Genomic DNA, 22,663 nt, shown 5'->3' on the forward strand with positions numbered 1-22,663 from the left:
GCCCTGGCAGCCCCTGCTGGAGGCTCCAGCCTCTCTGCCTCTCCTCACTCGGTAACAGCGTAAGCAGTGCTGCCTACGACTAATCCTGGTTATCTGCAGGGACCCCTGCTGCAGATTCAAATTTGTTCAAAAATTTAGCAGAGTCCTTGCCCTCTCTAGTTTGCAAATAGTGCGCAAACCTGCCCATTTCTGTTACGCCTGAATCTGCGCACTACCAGACGGAACAAAGCTGCCGCCTCAGGCACAGGCCCTGCAGTACTGCCCTCTCACATGTGAACTCGTGGTTTAGCAGTGATCCGACAACCTTCTTAAAGTGGAGTATTTATTTACAGTAAAGGCATCCTAGGCAGCAAAACAAGCGTTGCACATGCTCCAGTCTTCCCTCAGGGGAAAAGGCCTTACTTCTTACTAGGCTCTTCTCAGAAAACCTATCCCAAAAAGCTGTTGGACGAATGATTGCCAGCTCTGAAGGCATTTGATGCTTCTCTGATTTTTGGGGCAAACTGGATCCTCAGAGTTTCAAGCTTGACCAAGTGTGTTCCGCGCTTGTGTTTCCTTAGTTGTCACCCTGATTGCCCTCCTCCTTGCCCTCCACACCGTATATCAGATCAGAAAGATTAGAGAGAGTTTCAATAGTTACCATCATTATATAACACTTACCAGCCATACCGAGCCATTCCTACTTGGCAGGGACTTCAAGCCATACCTGCTCGAAGTGCTTCAAGACAGGGCTTCACCAGTTCCAGTCTTTCCTCCAGATCACGTAAGTCAGGCTATTACAGCAGATGCTTTATTAAAATGGTTGTTGTGTCTGAGAAGGTAAAACTCCTCATCTAGCCCAAACGTACCCGTCCACCACCTTCGCTGATGTACTTGCCTGCCAGCCAGAGACACGGTATTCTGCGGTACCCAAACGAGACGCTTTGCACCGCTTGTATGCAGAGAGTGGATAGGGGTATTTGGATTACATTACATTAGGCCATGATCCCTGTGGACTGGGCATTGCACTCTTGCATAACATTTATGCAGTTCAAACACTTAGCGTTTTGTTGGCACCCCCTGCCAGAATGGAGACTTTTAACCAGAACAGACAATTCCACTTTTGAGAGTTCACAGGATTTGCCCAAAGAGACTTCTGCCAAGGCAACCTGACATAAAAGGAATTACTGAAAGAAATGAGACTTCGGAGGGTTTCGCTCTGTACCAACACATACGTGCTTCATTCTTAGGTGGGCACCTCCAAACAAGGACTATGAAAACCCACCTGAAATCCTGCAGCATGGGAGACTTGGGGTCTGCGGGACCCACAATAAGGACAAAACTGCAATTCTGGGTAGATAAAGCTCTGCTTTACCGCTGAACAACTGATAATCTAAAAGAAAACTATAACTCCTCCATGTCTTGTACAGTAACATAACCGAACATTTTGGACTGCAAAAATCCATAAGTGTCCAGCATAGTCCAGAGATGACAGCTATATAGAGACCTAGAAACTACTTGTGGTTCATAGGCTAATTCTTAATATTTAATAGATCACACAGATTTCTACACCTGGTTTTACAGTCTCAGCTGAAGTACACTGGAGTCCATGCAGACATGATGACAGCTGGTAGAGGAATCTGTATCCCCTGCCTTGTGGTGAAGCAGCAAGTAACCCCATACTGCTCTTACTAATAACTGCGCAAAAAGATGTGTTTTGGCCAATTTCATCATGAAAGAGTTTTGCTGAAAGAAGCAGAATGCACTCATGGGCTTCTCAAATCATTTTCACAGGCATACTAGGATCACACGGCAATAGAAGGATATTCTTCCAACAGAATGAAGCTGACACTTTTTACTTTTACTTTCCAGTGCGTAAAATCTAGCTTTGCACTCCTTGTAGAAACATGCTATGAGTAAGAAGCACACAGTCAGAACTCAGGCAGAAATCCTATTACATAAACAGAACTGCAGTGCAATCTAACAAGCCTCAAAAAAAAGTGTAAAAAAAAAAAATTGTCAACTTTAATCAGTGCACATCCACCTGAAGAAGCAAGCCTGAACATAGTAGGCACAAAGGAAATCCTGTTTGAAGGAAAATAACATCTCCAATATTCACCTATCATGCATCAGAGACTCTTGGACTGTACTACTAACATTCTTCTGCTGTTAGAAGCTTGGGCATATAATAAATGCAGCACCTGCTGAAAGCAGGGCACTGCCACATCAGGTTACCTAAAAACTTCAATCTCAATACAAATTTAAATGAAATCTTCCTCCAAAATTTACATCTGAAAACAGTCCAGGACAAGGCGAGTTCTTTTCAGCTTGGTCAAAGTAACAAGCTAATAACAGGTAGCATCATAGTGACGGTTCTTCAGTTTTAATCTTTTTTGCTTGTCCATTAGAACCATGTTGCAGATCCTTTCTTTTTTTTTGCTGCTGCAACCTTTCCTCTTTCCTCTGCAGATAGGTGGCCATGTTATCAAAAGACGCCTTGTAGAGACTGCTGTAGTGACTCTCTGCACCAACAAAACCTGCAATGGCAGCAAAACAAGAACGTAAGTATCAACGCTCTCATCACTTGCTTCCTGTATTCGAACTCTGTACAGTGGAATTTCCGCTCATTCACTGCAGGGTCCTATCCACTTTATTAAATATCAGCTTTTATATCGCTTAAGCCTCTTTCGAAGCATCTCTCCTGCATTCCCACAGCCAAGCTTAGCTTCCATTTTAGGTAAAAAAATTACACCTGGGAAGGCACCTGACTTTCAAGCAAACAGGACACACAACTTTTTACATGTGGTACACTTGCCGAACTCCAAAGATCTTTTAAAAACTACTACAAAGCATTTGTAAAGCTACTGCTACAGTAACCTTTTTATTTTTTTTTTTAAAGAAAGCACTGCAAAGGGTGTATGTTACATAACTACTTTTAGTTGACTTATTTTCTGGAGTATTCATTTAAAATAATCTGCAAAAAGTACAGTAAAAATGATGACAGAACCATTTCCTACAGTACATATACATTTCTAGGCATTCATCCCTGATGATTTTGTGACACTTTCGTGAGTCTAGTATTAATCCAGCATAATATTAATCACAGCACCTCCGAGAGTAAGTTGAGTTTAATAGCTATCCCATCCAATCAATTTGTGGAGAACACAGGAAGACCAGCAGGCTAGATCCACATTTCTAAATGGATAGAGGATTATCTGGCAAAGCTGTATCCATTCTATTCCCTACTTGACCAGGCTGTACTCAACCTTGCAAAATCTTTTTCTGGCATTAGTTATGAGGATGAATGTCAAGGTGTTCAATATCTATTTCAGAATTCATCTACATGTCTTAAATCCTACAGAGTCTGCAGTTACACAGAATCACAGAATGCTTGAGGTTGGAAGGGACCTCTAGAGATCATCTAGCCCAACCCCCCTGCTCCAGCAGGGTCACCCAGAGCACGTGGCACAGGGTGGCATCCAGGCAGGTTTTGAAGATCTCCAGAGAAGGAGACTCCACAACCTCTCTGGGCAGCCTGTGCCAGGGCTCTGTCACCCTCACAGGAAAGAAGTTCTTCCTCACATGGAGATGGAATTTCCTGTGTTTCAACTGGTACCCATTACCCCTTGTCCAGCCACTGGCCACCACTGAGAAGAGTTTTGCCCCATTCTCTTTACATTCTCTCCTTATGTATTTGTACATGTTGATCAGATCTCCTCTCAGTCTTCTCCAGGCTAAACAGGGCCAGCTCGCTTAGTCCTTCCTCATAAGATAAATGCTCCAGTCCCTTAATCATCTTTGTTGCTCTACGCTAGACCCTCTCTAAAAGCTCCACGTGAAACAAGTTCATAAAAGGAAAAAATGAGGCTATGCAAGCATTAAGAAGACTGAATTTCAGCAATATAATTATTACCTTCTGTAAGTGAAGTAACTACCTTTTCAAGCACAAATTGGAGTAAGTGCTCATCAAGTGGGCCTCCTCTCACTAATTAACAATAACAGATCCTGTCATCTGAGCAGTCCTCCTTGCCCAGCTGCAGATGTAGCAGCCTACAATAGATCACAGTAATTTGCTATGCTGGAAAATTATGCTCAGAACACGTTCCCCTGCCTGTTCTTTTTACCTCTCTGTCGTTCATTTTCACTCAGATTTCACACTTTTAACAACCTGCTTGGCTGTAACTATCAAATCCACAACACCTACATGCAAACATTCCCCCTTCCAAAGCAGCACTTAGCCTCCTTTTAGATTTTTTAGAGCACAACTAAATACAGCTATAACCATAACAACGCAATACTAGGTATTAAGATCATTTTAAATAAGACTGTTCTTTCCTGCAACTTTGTGGTCTGTGTGGATTAACTACAGTTATGGATGACCTCCAAGGACAGGCTGAGAGCAAGCTAGTGGCTGTTATACCTTTTTAAGAGGGTTCTGGATCTCCCAGCAAAGCATATGCAGGAGGGAGAGATTTTAATTAATCAACCCTCAATACATAGTAAGACATACACTAATATATGTGTATGTATCTTTTCCTACCTTGCAGCCACCACTGCCATAATTTCAACTTCTGAATAAAGTCAGTGTTCTTTTGAATATATAGCCCTGGAACTTTGCTTCCAAATGAAAAAATCATTTATTTTTCTGCCATGGTTTGAGGACAAAGAAAAAAAAATAAACAACTCTGCCATAAATTTCTTTCATCTATGATGATCTGATGTTCCAGGGTCAAACCCTTCAACCACACTAGGCTCCAAATAATCTGCCTTACCAAGACTGACTTGACAGGCCCATCTTTACAGTGAACCTGTTCCTTCCAGAGCACTCTGTTCCCACTGTCTACATTGCACTTTTAGTAGTTTCACATCCAGGGAAGACACAAGAACGCACCAGAACTTGCTGACAGAGCAGTACGACAGACCTCTGCAGTACAGTGACAGGGTGTTTGCAATGCATCCCTCTGCTAAGGTACCCAAGTAAAACAGTTCTAGTGCTGTAATTCAGATCTAGACGTTTGCACCAGTTTGTGAGAAGAGTAACAAATTAAAATGTGTTTGTTATCTACACTAATCTCCACAGAAGGACTACAAATTACAGAGACATCCCAGATGGAGTGAAGAAGCTGGAAAGACTAAGCAACTTCAACAGCCAGCAAAATTGACCTGAACTTCTGATCTTGTTCCTAAACCTTGTACTTCATTTGTAAAAATGCAGTTCCAGGGCCTTTAGGCCAGATTTCTCACCTTCAAACATTGTCCAGTTGTCATGAAGATATTTTGACATCTTCTGCAATCCTTTGTCATCAGTTACAGGCTGGAAAAGAAAAGAAACTCTGCATAGTAATTTGAGCATAATGAACAGGGAATCTGACATTTCACAATACACTGAAAAATGCAAAAGCTCCCGTATGAGCACACTGTAAGAAGAGGTAGTGTAACCTCCAGGATCTCTTAGGCTCCTCCTTCTTTCCCTGACCACTACAGAAACCTGGCCTGAGTTTACCTATTCTGCTAGCGAAGTTCAGCAGTCAGAAGGAAAATAAAATGGATTCCCACTTACTAATTTGTGAAATTCCTTTTCTTCACCAGAAACACTTAATAAAAAAAGTACTTAGAAGTTTAATTTAAAATCACCTCACAACTATACCACTGTTAGTTTTGGACTTGGTAGGATAATGAGGGAGTTTCCAATTATTTAATAGGCAATTACAGAGAACTTGTAGCACACGACCTAACTTTGACTCCTTGTTCTCAATGCTAACAACTTTAATGCTGTCAGAATACCCAGCCCTCCCCACAGGATCCCACGAGGGATTCTTTTTCTTTTTTGTAAGTTAGAGATGTTGAAATTTTGGATGGAATTTTGTTGTTTTGTTTTAAACCATCAAGTGTAGCATAGACAAAGCAAAGACAATGGTTTAAAGTATTGAGTGCTGCAGCTTGATCCCACTATTCCACACGTTAGCTTTGTAAGAAATGAGACTTTTAATTGTAAGATCTGTGGTAGCTTTGCAGTAGCTTTTTTGTGACAGAACTAGGAAGAGATGTATCCAAGATTTAAGTCTTCATCTTAAGACATAAACTTAAGACACGTGAAAGCTAAACGGCAAACTTCTCTGAGCACTGTTTGTTCTGTTTTCACTGTGTCCTGAAGATGATGCAAAACATCTATGATTTTAGTGTGAGAAAAACATTTACCTTCCACTGTCCATCCTCTGGCCTGTGCAACAAAAGAGGGGCTTCCTTGCTTTCCTGCAAAATCCAGAGATCTCCTGTTTCCTCAAAAGCAACGTCCCAGCCTTTATGCTCCAGGGAGATTTGACGTCTGTAAACTAGCTGCTGGGCAATGGCATCAAGCTGAAAGATGTAGACTGTGGGAATACTTTTGAGAGAACAGACTTAATTATCATAATTACCAAATCCACCTACAACCATCACATGGACAGCAAACTGCAACCACCCACTCCAGTTCCAAACACAGCCAAAGCAAATCACTGGCAATTGCAAAGACCACTGTAGCAGTCCAAGGGAAGTTTACTCACATGCTCTGAGGCAAGAGCTATAAGATACCCACAATGTCAAATGGCTTTTCAAATGTAATATGAAAGAAAGAGCAGTCAGACTGCCTTTCCTTTAGAAGAAAAGGCAGCAAATGGAATTTTACAAGGATTATTAAGGGTTTCCATAGGAAATGTTGTTTCATAGCACAAGCAGCCTACAGGGCCTAACCTGAAAGAGCACCAATAAAAATAAAATCAGAAGGAATTTCACATTGGTGAATGGAGACTAAAACGAGAAGGACCTTGAACAGGTTAAAGAGGAGCATTTGAGCACCACAACTGCAGGGTGTCATCCCCACCTCTGCCGTGAGCACCCCACTCCCCTGCAAACGAGGCCTCTACGGACACAGCTTCCTCGCAGGCTGCGGGTAGGTGCATGGCGGGGCAGGAGCCCTGGGCTCCCTCCTCCCTGTGCCGCCGCCTGCACGGCAGCGCTGTCTGGACGTGGAACAGCTGCAGATGGAAACGGGAGCGTAAGGCGCCGCGCGGCGCCGCACCAGGGCTCGCTAACGCACGCGGAGCCCCTGCCCAGGCCGCTCCAGCGCCGCGCTGGACGCTCGCGCACGGAACTGCTAGGCCTGGCAAGGCGCGTGCCAGGGCGAAGCCAGGGCTCCCCGCTCTGGCAAGGAGCGAGTTCATCGGGGCAGACTGCCCATTTCACCACACCGGCGGCTCTAGCAGGCTCTCCCCTTCCTCTGGCCAAGATTCTGTAAATTAAAACAGTTTTCTTGGCAGGCTTAAGGTGCTGTGGAAAGAGACGGGAAGAATGTTTATCCATTCCCACCAGGCATTTCCCTGCGAGTCGGACAGCAAGGTTCCCTCGTTCTTGGCCCCGCTGCTCCCTAGCACTGGCTCTTAATAAAATCACATATGTTTGAACCTAAGAGTTCAAACAGTCTCTCCATGGTTTTAAAATGAAGCAATACTGCAGTTTTAAACATCTACAGGTGCAGAACATGGCAACAAATGTTGGGCACTCTGGTGTAACACATCCCGAGCGGACAGCACCCAACCTACCGGGGCCCCGCACACCTAGCCTTGCCATTTCCCACGGGGAGGAAAAGCAGCACAAAATTCTTCAAAAGCTTTATATATCGCTATAACTCAACCCTAAATTCAGATCAAGTACAATCAGCACTCGCAGGTCTCCTGCAAGACCACAGACATGCCCGTGACACTCAAAAATCCACTGTACCAGGTACTTCAGGCTGGGAGAAAACCTAAGACATCCAACAGGGAGAACTGTTTCTCCACTACAGGACACATGAGACTTTAGCTGTTCTTCCATCTACTCTTACCAGTCACATATAACAGCAACATAACCACCTCGACAGCAGTAGGCTATTCTTGACACAGTGTATCTCTGTTAGGAAAAGGAGAGAAAAGAAAGAAAAAAAGACATTATAAATTTGAGACCATTTATAAGCAGAAAATTTACATTTAATTCCTTGTCTTAGCTTTTTAATTTTATCAGATGTCTAAAATTGTAGTAACCTAAGCAACATAGTTACATTAAAATTGCAATCGAATATATCTTTTGTACTAATGTAGTTTTATGAAGTTTTCCACACTTCTCCCTTTGCAGTTATCCGGAGACCAAACGTAGAAGTGTTAGCTTGTATTTTAACTGTAGTTCACTAGCAGATAAGATGCTGAAGGAGTGCACATCAGCTTTAAAAACCTCTCTCCTGCAAGACTCACGGTGAAAATACCAGTGTTAAACCTGCTTAGCTAGAATAACACACCAATAGCTTAGAGAATATACGACATTAGAGTCTGCCATACTTTGTTAAAAAGAGAAGTGAATAGTCCATATCCTTGCTGGGTTGTCCAAGATTTCAACCTCTATGTAGGTGAAGCTCAACGTGCTCTGAAGAGAGAGGCAAGATTGCCTCAGGATGTTTTCCTCATTTAAGCAAACTACCTTTAATTCATAAGAAATGCAGTTTTATTTTACAGGGAATCACGGAAATGTTTTTGCTGGAAACATCACGCTACTTGAAATACGCAGCAATTGATTTGAGGCTACCTGAGTGGGAATTAAGAATTTGGGACTTTTTTTTTAAAAAAAGGTATCTTGCATATCTTATATAATATGAAAGACGAGCCTGCAAAAGCAAAAAGCCTGGCTCTAAAGTAAGTAGTGATAACGCCATCATTTCTGTATAACCAAACCTTCCTGCCAGAGGAGCTGTGGGTCATCCCCTTTAGGGCAAACGTCATCCTGCCACTCTGATGGCAAAATTAACATGTGCCCTTAACACCTCTTTCCCCCCTCCCAGCCTTCACCTCTTTCCCTACATCACTGGACTGAAGCCTTGGTACACCAGCATAAGCAGCTGCATTTGAAAGTCACCAAAGGATTTGGACCAGGCCAGCAGCTGATGCACAGCACGGTCAGAGGACTTATTTTCCAATTCTGCAATCAACTTAGGAAAACAAAACAAGCTGCGTAGCTCCCAAACAGCCAAGAAAGCAAGTTTAATACAAGAAACTAATGCCTTGTCCACAGTATGACCACAAGAAGATGAAGCAACTACGGGAAAGTCAACTAACAGTACAAATATAGCCAAAAAATCCCCAAGTTACATGGTGCATCTCCAGCAAAAGAAGAAAAGAACTCGTTGTGTGATACAGTCTTACTCTGGGGAGGCGTAGGAGGGAAGCAAGCAAGAACAAGAGCACGTGCAGCACCTAGCAGCGGGCACCTCTTGCACACACACATCATTTCTTTGGACAGAAGATTTTCTAAAGGAAATACATGTTTAAGAGCTCTTTGGAACAGCTGAGGCTACTCAGACATAAGTGCTACTCCATAGCCGACAGTGGGACCCAGGCCTCCTGTATAACACAGACATAAAAAATGCTTATGGTTTCAAATACAGGATAGGATGAGGTTGAGTGGGTTGAATCATCATCATCATCATTAGCTACACATCTAATACTAATTACCACAGGATGAATCCCTTTACACTGTAGCTTTGGAGCAGAACTGACAGCTCCTATTGTCCACCAAGACAACAATGTCTTTAGACATTTACGGAAATAAAACATGATGTTAAAAAAAAAAGTGATTTTTGTTTCTAGTAACAAAGCTTCTCTCTGTATCATGGCAAACATGCAGGATGTAAAGGCAGTGATAGGAAGTACCCACCTACGTAGCTCAGTGCTTTGTCAGGCAGACAAAGGGTTCTGTGAACTTGAAATACGCAGCAGCTCTCCCCAGCCCTCACTGGGGAGGGAGGAGGAGAATTTCTGAACCAAGGATTATTCACAGCCTGGCAGAGATGGGAAAAGGCATTTTTTTCTGCAGGCTCCTTCCTTTCTTTCACATAACACTAGGTAAGTTAATGTTCACTGGAGTGAACACACACCCCAGGCTAGTATCTTGACTGTAAGCCAATGAAAACACTGAACTTAAAGAAAAACTACAAGAGAAGCCTGTGATGAGCAGAAGTTCACTCGATACTCTCTCTGCTGATTCAGTATTTATCTGCCAGTGTTATCAGCCTGCCAACACTTTAAAATTAACTTTGATGTCATCTGTGAGAAGAAACCCTATGAAAAATTAATGTATTGAAGCACTGGGGTGGAGTAGTGCAATTCATGTTCTGGACTTTAAACAAGCTTCTGTTTTCAGGAAGATCAGATGAAGTGAAAGCTCTGAAAGGGGAAAATACTTATGCAGCACTACACAATTAGAGGAATATTCCTACTCTAGTGGGAAAACAAATCGGGGATCTGCAACCCTTCTGCTGAAACCAGCACTGTGCTGCTCAGGAACATTCATTTCCCAAAACAGACATATTTTGTTTGGCAGACGATGAAAATAAACCCACATTTACATGCTCATATGACCTATCATTACTAATAAAACACAGTAATAAGGAAATCAAGTGGTTCAGTTCAAGCTTCAGTGCATTCATAGTGGGTACCAACAGTAAAAAAATAAAATTCAACTTGAAGCAAAAGAAGAGCTTATATCCCAATCTCATCTCTCGCAGTCAGAATCATTAGCACCCAGCAGGCAGGTTACAACCTACGAAGTGCTGACTGCAGTGACGTTCTCTTACATCCAGAATACAGATGGCACACCAGGACGTGAGGATGATCTTCGTTCTTCGATAGAGCTGCATGCCCAGGATTGCTAAGTCACACCACTGGACAGAGGCAGCCCTAGAAGCATCAAAAAAGACAACGCCAGAAGAAAAGCACAGGCTCCTCTTGATCCTGCTGGCCGTCAAGAAACAGTCTCCCAGAATTACTTTTTAAGATAATCCTGCCCAGAACCAGCACACTAATTAGTAAGTATAACATATGACACATTATTGTAATGGTCAGGCAGTGGTTTAAAACAGTAAAGCGCCAGTAGAAGAGAAGTACATATTGACAACTGTGTAGCAAGACGGCACCGAGGTGGCACTGCACAGCGTTAGGGGTTAAACCCATCTGTCACTTAAGGTTTAAATGCGTCTGTCACTCATCTCTATCATCACTGGGACTCTGCCTCATGATCTTTACAAACACTTCAGAACCCTGAACGCCACCCACATCCTCTGCACCCCACAAGCATGATAAAAATCCAGTGGTATTAGAGACAAACTTTAAAAGGACAGTATGAATTGGTCCTAGGTAGAATTGTGCAGATTCAAGGAACACGTCAGCCTGAGGTTTCCAAAAAGACCATTAAGAAACACAAAGCACATGCCAATACCTGCAAAATACTGCAGGAATAAAGCTCATACACATGCTCAGCTGGTGTGTTTTCCCTTTTTGTTACTCTTTACTGACAGTAGGAGGAAAAAAGAAGCTAATCAGAGACTTCTGAAGCAATCAAGACTACAGAAAGACTCCATCAGCACAGGGTATCCCCAGAAAGAACACTATCAGGTGTACTAGGAGATGACAAATATTATAAAACTACGTTCTAAGATCTTCAAAAGCACTCAAGAGTTAAAGCTTTTCCTTTTGAGCAGTTGCTGTTTGTTCCTCTTATGTACATGGCAAGTTATTTATTAGTCCTCAATAGTCCTATAAGGTGAGGAAGTAAAATATTTTAACATAAGACCATCCCTCCTCCCAAAGGAAATACCTTACAGCAGTACTGAAGACATAGATTCAACTTATATCAAATTATGCTGTTTGCAAGCAAGTGGTCATTAACTACATTTAAACACAAAGATTAAAAGTTCTGGCTTGGGAACTCCCTAATCCAGGAAGTTTTTACTCAGATATATACTAGGTTTTACTCAGATACAACTTCAAGGGGTGTTAAAGCTGTTACTTTAATAATTTTAAATGGGTTAATTTTTAGCTCTTTCTAGCTTTATAGACTATCTTCCAACTAAGAGACTGAGGCATTTTTGCTACTCAACCTACAAACTTACATGGGGGCAGAAGTATGAAGAACTTCTTTTAGCTACTGCTTGACATTTTTAGCAAAATAAGCGAGACATGAACGAGTTTCAGGGACTTTCTTCCCTCCTCCAAATCCAAGCTCTTCTAACAATTTCTAGGCCTTGCAGAAGCCCGGCCTGAAGGGAAGCACTCCTAACATGAAGGCAACAGACACTACTGGGAGTCACAAGGTTCAGGACAGCAGAGGCAGTAGCACACACAGCTTACCACGCGGCCATACCTGGTTGGTTTGGGTTGCCTCGGGCTCCCGGAGGCTGCTTAGATCACAGCAGAACACCTCCTTCCCAATCTTGTACTCCCACAGGCGCACAGTACTGTCCTGGACAGATTCAAGGGGACACAGGTGGGTTACTAGTAGTACCTCAGGCAAAATGAGGCCACTTGTGCCCTTCAGCTAAATCCTATTTCCCTGAACAACTTCCCACAGAAATTGCTAAATAGTCATTTAGTTAAGATCTCAAACTGCAGATAAAGCATTTTAATTAACCTTTTTCTCCTTAAAATTTAAATTATTCGATCATGCTAACTTTAATTCTCCCTTTGAAGTGGAAATTGGGTAGCTGGAGGAATGGATTTCAGATCTGTCTTATACAGCACAATAATACGTAGCATCAGTATTTTAATGGCAATTCCTTCATGCTGCCCTTTTTTCCCCCAACTCATATTAGGAATCAAATTCTCATTTGATTTACTAACCTCCTAGAGAGAAACTAAAGACCCCTCTAGAAAAACAGAGCCATAAAGGAATTTCCTAAGAATGAAACACAGTCCTAAAAGCACAAAACACTAACACTAGAGATGCTTAAATAGGGGTTAGAAAAGAACAAGCAAAAGAGTTACGGCAGCAGTAACAGCTGTTGAAACCAAGAGCTATGCTAAGCATTGACACAACCCTCACAGAAAATACTTTTTTTCCTTCTTATGCACCCCTGGTAGTCGGAGACACGAAGAATATTATTTCCTGTTGGGTCAGCTCCATTTACTTAACTCTTTACGCTTCTGGTCTGACAACAGGAGTCCACCACCAAAAAAAAAAAAAAAAAAAAAAAAAAAAAAAAGTAGGGGAAAACCTACCTCACTTCTTCAGTTGCCACCCTAGGCACTGTGGAGCACTGCACTGCAGTCTCTACACAACACCCACTGGACATACAGTGGGGACATATAGATGAGGACACAATTCAAAACGGGTCTCACAGTAAAAAGCAAATGGGAGGAGGAAGTGGGAACTGTTCTTTAGTGCTGTGAAGAAATCTGGGATTCAAAGGCCATAAATTCTCAAGACGCTCATTATCATGGCAGGCTACCATAATATTGACTTGCTTCAAAGTTGTTTAAAAAGTCAATTGATTTGTTTGTGCTCTGAAGCAAGAGTTAATGGTGATGAAACATTGAGGACTTCCTGATTTATTAATCCCAAAGATGTTAATAAGCAGCTAGATTTGTTATAAACATTCTTAAATGGCTCCTATATGACCTAGCAATAGAATGGCTAAACACGGAACAGAAAGCAAAGGAGTGAGGGTAAGAAGAAAGGGAAAGCTAGAAATCAAATAGAATTTATGCTCAAGAGTCCCAGGGAACTTGGAGGCAAGCATAAGCAGATAAAGGTTTTAAAGTCTATACTTTTAGAAAAAAATACTTTCTAGAAGAAGTTGCAATACATACCCCAGAAGCTGACAACAGCAAATCTGGATAGTTGGGTATTACAAATATTTTGCTTACAAACCTGAAGGAAAAGTAGTTACAAGTTGAACTCTGTTACATGACACTCTGGTCTTTAAACACACACAACAAGAGAACTCACCCATTTTAAGAGAATCTTATGATAACTAACAAACTGATTGTCTCCATCAAGCTAGTTAAGAATAACATAAAATATATCTACTATACTTAGTGTGTGTTATTAACTTAGAGCTCAGAAACATAAAATCTAGTATCCCAAGACATTATCGAAGTGAGCACTCTTACTTTTGAAAATGAGCATAACTTGAAGGCTATTAAATAAAAATAAATAAATAAATAAATAAAGGAAAAGATTGGGTCACTGTGATACAAGCTCCTGTGACAAAGCAGTAATGACAGGTGCACACAACCATAACAGATTCACCAAGTCATCAAGCACATCATTAAATGAGGAAAATCCAGGAGTGTGAAACAAGACAGAACAATTACAGTTGCTTTATATACACCTTTACTTATTTATTCCTTATCTAAATATTGAACATTTAAATAACACTTCAAGCAGTTTACGCTATATGCCTTCCTACTGTGCAAGCACTAATGAACTCTTTATGTGGGTACAACAGCCCCTGTTTAAAAGCATTTTTCTGAACATCAAGGTTTGCATTCATTAGAAAGTACAACCGTGTAACACAGTAGGCAGAAAGAACAGACACAGCTGCACAAATATGCTACAAAAACCTGTCTGACCAAAGGCTACTTAGATCTCTAATATGTGAAGTTTGCTGCTTTTAAACTATGCCAACTCTACCCAGATCAGACTACCAAATGATTTTATTAATCTCTGTCCTACGGACCTTATTAAAACACCTTGCTGGGTAGGTTCCACAGGCTGCCACCTGTATCGCTAGCTCCCTGCTCTCACTTTAACCTTTGCCGTAGCGCGTGGACTGCCCCAGGCTGCGTCTCCTTCTGCAGGGAGGTGCCTGCAGGGTGCTGCTATCCCCAAGGGAGCCAGCAGCCCCACATGCAGAATCAGGAACGCTGGGCCCTGTCCAGACTGTGGCTTCTCTGCCACCCCGATCTCTGCGGGCCTCAGAATGGTGGCAATGGCCACAACCAAAACCTTGCATAGACTCCCTGTGCCCATCTCCCCCCTCGCCCTGCCACCCCCCTAAAAAAACAAAAAAAAACAAAAAAACAAAATAATGTCTGCAAAAGCTCACAAAGCGAATACAGATGGAAGGCAAAAATCAGAAGATTTTGAAAACACCATAACTGACAGTCATTTTTAAAAATTAAAATATAGATGGAAAAAAGTCTTTTAAAGTCTATTTTCCATTTGAGCTTTCCTTTTTCATGGGAGGACTACTGAGAATAAGACAGCCCCTCCCTAGACTAAAAAAAAAATAAAAATAAAAATAAAAGGATCAATATAACAGCTCAAAGACCTTGCCTATTCTTATAGCAAAAAAAAAAAAAAAAAAACAACTACAATTACATCAGCATAGCCAGCGGATTGTTTTGCTGCCTTCCCTTCCTGAGATGGCTGTAATGAGAAGGAAAAAAGCACCCTTCTTTTTTATGCAGGGGGAACCCTACATCCTGCTGCACTTAACACACCACAGCAACATCCTTCATCTTCCATGCATCTTCCACGTATCCTTCTTTTTGTCTAACTGTTCTCGTCCATAGCAGAACAACCCATCTCGGAGATTTAAAAAAAAAAAAAAAAAAAAAAAAACACCCCCACATACAAAGTATTTTCCTCAGACACTCGAAAGACAAGGAAACTAAGAGGAGCAATTCCTAGAATCTGGAAGATCATTTTGTAGCTTCTAGCTCATTGCAGTCGAATGTTTAGGCAAGCAGTGCTGGTTTTTTATCTGTGTCACCACAGTACCTCCAAGCTTCAGCTCTGCACCAAGATGCTGTTTGAGTACAGTTTGCTCAAAAAACAGACTCGTTCTTCCTAAGACTAAGGTAGGCTCTGAACTAACAAACCCCCAGTCTCTGGAGTATGTAACTCAGGTCTACGTGTTGCTTAATATGACTTTGGGAAAACAAGCACTTCATCCATCCAGTCACAACGAAGATTTACATATTTACAGCTTTACAACTTACTCTTTGTGTCCTAGACAGTAGGATACAATGTTATGAGGAGCTTTAGCCAAACTGACCCTGATCTTCTCGTCTCTGTCAGCCGTTAGGATATACCGGTCATCAGGACTCAGTGCCTGTTGGCAAAGACAGAGTTTTAGTGCCCAATACCTGAACATTTCTTTAATGGAAAAAGAAAGCAGTAAGCTATCTGTTTTTCCCTACTCCAAATGGCAGCTGCAAACATTAAGCCACATGTTTCCACTTACAATAGAAGCAAGTCTTTGTGATAGTAACTTTCTTGCTCACTAAGAGAAGCAGCACTGAGTCCAAAGAAAGCCACTGCACTTCAGAAGTACAGCAGAAATCCCACTGCATCTTAAAAAGAAAGAAACTTGTCATACTGAAGAGCTAAACTGACATGAAAGAACTGGGTGAATTCCCATGTGTACTCTAAGTCTTCCATGACTGCAACTTGGAGAATTTTTGAACAATCACTCTCCCAGAATAGACAACCCATGTGTTTCCTTTCCAAACCTCCATGTTCAGACACACTCAGCAGGAAGAAATACAGATCATCTACTTGGCTTATACCAAAGAGAACTAGAAGATCTTGGGGAGTAGTGGGGAGGAAGAAAAAATCCCAAAGTTGGGGCTGATACAACAATTAAAAATTCAAACACAGACACAAAAGCAAGTCTGTACGGAGGCACGTACTTACCACATCCATTAGCAGGGACAAGTGACCCAGTTCAAGTCTTCCTTCTGCTTGGGGTTCTGTTATTGAATAAGAATAGACATCACCAGACTTGTCTGCAACCAGAATCTTATCCTCAGCAGCTGTAATAATCAGGGCAGTACATCTCCTGTTCACAGACCTGAAAGAAAAATGGTGCAGCTTGAGCAGTTTTGCATGTCAACTTCAGCAAGTCTGGACTCAGACCCACTTAAACACACACAAAAAAATCCAAAGACTGCTCAAGAAGCTCTCATTATATGCCACGTCCTTGAAATGACAGCAACGATTGCAATGCTAAGGGAGGGCTTATGGGAGAGTGGGAAGAAAACAGACTTTTGTACCCTATTAAATTAATATACTATATAATTGTAAATACCCAGAGGACGGGAGAAAGAACACAACAGCATTAAAAATACACGTCTGTATTTTGCACAGGTATTTTCTGAACAGGGCATTTGACTAGGCAGTTGGCCAGTTTTCTAAACAAGGCCTGGTAGACTTCCTTGCAATATCCATAACAAAAATACAAGCTAAACATACCAGAAACGAAGGTAAGGTGGGAATTCTCCTAGTAAAAAGTCTTCTGCAATGACACATGACACAAACTGTGTTGAAATCATTTCTTTAACCACTACTTTGTACTGCAAAAGGAAGTCCTTTGTAAGTCTTAAGGACCCTGCCTCCTCACAGCATCAGTCTTGGTGTCCCTCATTCCTACAAAACCCTGAACTCTTAGTCTGTCTTTCCTGCATCATCCGGCTGTATCTTACAGTTACTGTTGCTAGTGGAGCAGATAATGGTTTTCTCATGACTTTTCAGGTAAGCATAAAAACTCTGTGTCAGAAAGTTTTAGAACAGGTTTAATCATTTACTACAGAGAAAGCTTCTGCACTGTTGTGACTGTTACCCTTTTAGTTTTATAACATTGCTTTTCCAAAACCCTTCATGTGTGTTTATATAAGGCTCTAGATATTGGAGTTCATAAAGAAATTCATGTTCCTATTCACTTGCTGCTGAAATTCAGTGACAGACCTTTGAAGGTGAAAGAACAAAGATATTGCTCTTCCTATATGAAAACACTGAAATTCAAGTGCTTTTTCGTGACTGATAAAGGAATATCATAACAAGGCATGGAGGCCTATTAAGATGCCACAGACTCAGAACAACTTTGAAAGAGATGTTCTTCCAAAAAGAAAAATATTCTTACTCCAGGTTTGGGTGTACTGCCTTTCCTCTTATGCAAATTCAGAAGTTTTCCTCGTCTGAAATGCACTTACTGCAAAAGACGGCAGTGCCTGGAACCTTTAACACAGTTTGCCACAAAACTTTGCAATAAGTAAGCTACATAGCTAAACTATGGCACTTCTTTTGTAATGCAGTTACCCTTTTGTCCGTATTCCCATTTTTTAACAAGCAGCAGTGACATTCCCATAAAAATCGAACTATAGTCCTAGACGACATTTTAGCAGAAAACTAAAATGCTAAACAATTAACCACAGACATCCTTCAGTAACAAAGAGCAGCGCAGAGCAGCAAAGAAGTCTGCAAGAGAAAACAAGAGGACAAAGTCACATTCACTCCAGATCAGGCACAGCAGACTCATACTGCCACAATTAGGGATCAGCCAGACTGGAGAGAAATTATGCAAAGTTCACCAAGTATTGTATCACTCAAACTTAACAATGGCAGTAACAGGCATTCCAATAAGCAGACAAACATAAGTGACTGAAAAAGGACTCTTTCTCTAGTAAAAAAAAAAAAAAAAAACAGTGGTCAGAGATTTGTTTTATTTTACCTTTTTGTCTAAGTCACTAATACAGCAAAAAGGTGGCCATATATTTTGCAATTGAGAAAAAGATAGTACTGACACAAAACTGTCAGGGAGTTTAGTTAAGAGTAGTAGCAGTATTTGAAATTACACGACTTTTTTTTTTTTTTAATATAGTAGCAAAAAGGTGGCTGCCTTTTTAGCTCACTGGGCTTCACAAACATCACACATACAAAAAAAAACTCTTAAGAGTTAAGCTGCGTAGAACTTGCCATTTCTGAGTGGTTTTTTAGTGCTTACTCACTACAACATTGGTTAACCCACACAAGGTCCATCAGACCTACTGTGCACCCATCCCTGCAAACACAGCCAAGCTGGCAGAGACTGCTAATGACTTCACTTTCATCAGAGAGCACGAGAAGCAGAAATCTCACTCACATCCCAAGTTATTTTCTCAGAAAGTCCTTTCTGGCCCTTTTTTATACAGACAATTGTCACAAGCAGCAATGAAACACTTGTAAATGAAGGACCTCTGGTGGACAGCTACAGACTGTTTTCTCAGGAGGAGAGAAGAAACAACTACAGAAGGAAAACAGTTGCTAGTATCTCTAAAGATATGTTCTTAAGAGGTTCCAAAGCTCCCTGAAATATCCTCATTTGCAAATCTATCAGAGATCAACAGAACTGGACAATGCGCTTACTAAAGTGTTCAGTATAGCTCTTAAAGATCCAACCTTAACATTCACTAGGAACAGATAAAGACTCAGTTCTTAAAGATGGAAATAACCAAATTTTGGAATAAGCAAAGAGATTTCTTTGCCAAAGATAGAAAAGTCTGCATTCCCAGTCTTAGCATGTGACATATGATACAGAACTTCTTGGCAAATACCTTTGAAATCCCAAAAACATCAGATTTGTTTGAACAACAACAACAAAAAACAAACAGAAAAAACCACAACAATAACAAATGCCTTTCAAGAACTACTATTTTGTAAGCTTATGTTACCAGTCACAGATCCACAATGAAACCTGCTTCCTTACCTGACACTAACGCATTCCCATGAAGGTGTAGTATGGAACAGAATCAGACGTTTGTTGTCATCTGTCAAGGCAAAATAATTTCCGGATAAGGAGAAGGCAAAAGCTAAGATGTCATCACTTCCTTTATCTGCTGGCTGTCCATCCTGTCTATTATACAGAAGAGAAAAAAATTAGGTTCACAGTCTGAAGCAGTTACAGAAATCCCTAAGAAGCCAAACCCCTCCTCCCGTTAGAGCGGGTTGCTCAGGTCTTGCTCATTTAAATTTCAGATTTCGCCAAGGATAGAGATTCGACACATTTGGAACGCTGCTACCGCACCACAAGATTTGGGGCACTGTTATCACGTTTTCAAGACGAAAAAGTTCCTTGCCTAATTTTTATTTCCCATACTGCAGCTTGTGTCTCTAGCATCACATCTTGATCCTATGCATGTGTAAGAACTATCTCTCAGCCATCTTTACGCCCTTTACCAGAGGGCTGCAGCCACCACTAAGATCTCTCTTTAGCTTGCTTTTCATTCAGGCTGAACAGGTCTTATTCTCTCAGCTCCTCCTTGTACATCATCTATTCCAACCCCAAACATCTTGGCAGCCCTTTGCTGCACTAGCCCCACTTTATCAACATTTTTTCTTGTACTGAAGGGCCCAACAGTGGAAGAGCGCACCAGATATGGTCTCACAGAAAAAGAAACAGAGGGAAGAAAATGATTTCCCTTGAGCTCCCACCTACCCTGTTGCTACTACAACACAGGACCCTTGTCCTCCTTGCTGCAGGGGCGTGCTGCTGACTTACACCCACGTGCCAGAACCCCCACAGCCTTTCCTGCAGAGGGGTTTGCTACCCAGCCCACACTCAGCCTTTCCCTCGCACGAGGTTAGCCCAGCCCCAGGGCAGGACGTGGCCTTTGCTGAACCTCATGAGGCTTCTGGCAGCCCATTTCTCCAAGGTCCCCCTGAAAAGCAGCCCTCCCGCAAGTGCAGGGGCCACTTCCTCAAATTTGGTACCATTCCTGAACACCAAACTACCCAGACTCAGATTGAAGGCTGACGTTATCTGACATATCAAACAGTGCAGTCACACTATACAACCTTATACTGTAAATAGAAGCTACTATAAATAAGCTAAACTGTGTTTTTGAACTTAAAAGGCTAGAATCTAAATATCTAAGACTAAAATTAGAGCTGCCTTCTTTTTAAGGCTGTCTCCATTTTACAGTGGAGCACAGTGCAACAACATCATGGTAGCAGTGACTACACTGGATCCATAAGCAGCACGCAAGGACTTGTCCTGTAACCAAAACAGATACAGGACTTTGCTGCACTCCAGTCGAGTGCATCCTGCTCTCCAGATTACATGGTTTAGTATCTAAGGAATTCCACACCAAGCCTCACCACGCACTGAAGATTTGTAAAAACAAAGAACTCCAGCAAAGCTGAAAGGTTAGAGCTAATTACAGGCTTTTTGTTGGTTGTTGTTGTTATTTTGTTTTGTTTTACAACAGTTCCAGCATTTTTGAAGTTATTTAATAATCTTATAGCTGGGGGGCAAGATTTAGATTTCTTTATTCTCCTACGGCAGGAAAGAAAAAGGACCAAATAAGAGAAAGCTGACAATAATGCTTAGGCCTGCATCACTACTTGCTTAAACAAGTACTAGGGTTTGTGTTTGTACTAAACTAATTCAGTGGAAAACAGCAAGACTGCCTACAAGTAAAGCAATTCCCTGTGACTGAACTTAAACTATAACTGTTTCCGTTTTAGAAATCTTGTGATTTAGAGAATAGTTCTGAAGGAAAACTTGTACACACAGAATCTATTCTGGTCTGTCTTAGGTGACTTAAGATTAAAAAAGAAAAAAAAAGCGTGATTGAGAAGAATCATACAGAAAACCGATTATATTATTGATCTCTCTTTAAAAAAAAAAAGGTTACAATAACTCCACTGAGAAAAATCTGAAAACAAGGTATGCTTTTACATGTAAACATACAGTTCCTTCAACCTCAGGAAAAAAAACACTTGGCCATCACTTTTTCAAGCAGTCATTCCATGCCTTTCTTTTATTTTCTTCACTGACACACTGACCCTCAGGAGGAGACACAGCCTCCAGGAAAGCAGCAGATTGTCTACGGATGTTCTCTCACCCTTTATTCCCTGCGGTCTTCTTCTCTGCATTGATGCAATCGTACACAAACAGACCATCATCACTGTGAACAAAACAGAAAAAAGAATAAAAACACTGGAACTAGAACAGCCATTAATTTAATCATGAGAAATGCCAACTCTTTTGTGGTGCACTATTATTACACACATGAGCAACTGATCCCTCTGAGAACCATCCCCTGACAACAGCATCCTGAAAGTACTACAAAAGCAGTAAGAGTTGGAAACCTTGTACTATGCACAACACAAAACAGAAACCATCATCTGTTAGCAAAATATTCATCTTCTTTTCAGCATATGCTATACATATTTTACTTCAATCAGGCTCCTCAACATGGTAAACATGTTTAGGATTTACACAAACTTCTGGTATTTACTGACCTCTCAAACCAACAGCACCAATATGATGGTTGCACAGTAGTGCCAAAAACTGCTAAGACAAAAAAGCTGAAAAGCTATATTTTGCCTGTAATTGTAAACACACGTAAGATGTGTCTCATGGTGTCTAGCTATACCCAGATCGCTCAAAACAAGAATCACAGAACGGTTATGGTTGGGAAAGGCCCTCAGGATCATGCAGTGCTTCAGCAGCTCTAGCAGGCACTATCGGCAGAGCCCGGTAGGAAAGCTCTGCACTAAAGCAGGTGCTGTAAATACACCACAAGCCGAGCGAACTTGGCTCCGCTGCAGCAGACAAGGCTACCCCACAACCCTGCCCGGTGAGAAGCGAGAGGTGCCGCTGCTTGCTCCCGAAGCCTGCAGACAGCGGGGCCTCAAGGATCCCGGTGCGCACAGAGCGGCCCGGCGGGCCCCGCACGGCCCTTCCCGCCCCTCCGCGCCGCCCGCCACACTGACCCGGGCTCCCCGCGGCGGGCGGCGAGCAGCCTGCGCCCGCCGCGCACGGCCACGAGCGCCCCGCGCAGCGCCAGCCCCGGCCCGGGGCCCGCAGCGCGGCCCGCGGCGGGAGCGGGGCCGCCGCCGGCGCCCTCCATGCGCCGCCGCCACGTGCGAGCCCCGCCGGCGCCGCGCGATGACGCGCGGGGAGCGGCCGCGCCTGCGCGGAGCCGCGCGCGGGGAGCGTTGGGGGCGGCGTTGGGAGACGTTTGTGCGCGGGAGCGCGGCGGAACGGGCCGCCCGGGGGGGCACCGGCCCTGGCAGGCCCGGGAAACGCGTGCATGAGGCGCGTGGGGACACGGTTAGCCGCCGTGGTGGGGATGGG

At 42.4% G+C, this 22,663-nt stretch overlaps 1 protein-coding gene across 1 annotated transcript; it reads right to left on the bottom strand.

The window, feature by feature from the left end:
• Nucleotides 1-1,985: 1,985 nt before the first annotated feature.
• WDR4 (WDR4 tRNA N7-guanosine methyltransferase non-catalytic subunit) lies at nt 1,986-22,436 on the bottom strand. The gene is made up of 11 exons (XM_088530659.1): nt 22,300-22,436; nt 21,426-21,488; nt 19,286-19,432; nt 16,459-16,615; nt 15,762-15,874; nt 13,623-13,683; nt 12,178-12,276; nt 7,838-7,902; nt 6,178-6,361; nt 5,224-5,293; nt 1,986-2,516 (listed from the first exon to the last, which is right to left on the bottom strand). Exons 1-11 carry the CDS (start codon nt 22,434-22,436, stop codon nt 2,341-2,343), a joined length of 1,272 nt encoding a protein of 423 aa, XP_088386785.1. The 3' UTR covers nt 1,986-2,340.
• Between the last annotated feature and the right edge of the window lie 227 nt (nt 22,437-22,663).

The sequence above is a fragment of the Tinamus guttatus genome, unplaced genomic scaffold, assembly GCF_059628265.1.
Source record: "Tinamus guttatus ecotype Peru unplaced genomic scaffold, ASM5962826v1 Tinamus_guttatus_pri_ptg000384l, whole genome shotgun sequence".
In the NCBI taxonomy this organism is placed as follows: Eukaryota; Metazoa; Chordata; class Aves; order Tinamiformes; family Tinamidae; genus Tinamus; species Tinamus guttatus.

Excerpts from the sequence above, each read along its gene's own strand:
- WDR4 (XM_088530659.1), bottom strand. The coding sequence starts at position 22,436 with ATGGAGGGCGCCGGCGGCGGCCCCGCTCCCGCCGCGGGCCGCGCTGCG. Across the intron at positions 21,489-22,299 it reads GCCCGCCGCGGGGAGCCCGG|TGATGATGGTCTGTTTGTGT; the intron begins GTCAGTGTGGCG and ends TTTTGTTCACAG. Across the intron at positions 13,684-15,761 it reads TACTGTCTAGGACACAAAGA|GTTTGTAAGCAAAATATTTG; the intron begins GTAAGTTGTAAA and ends CTTTTCCTTCAG.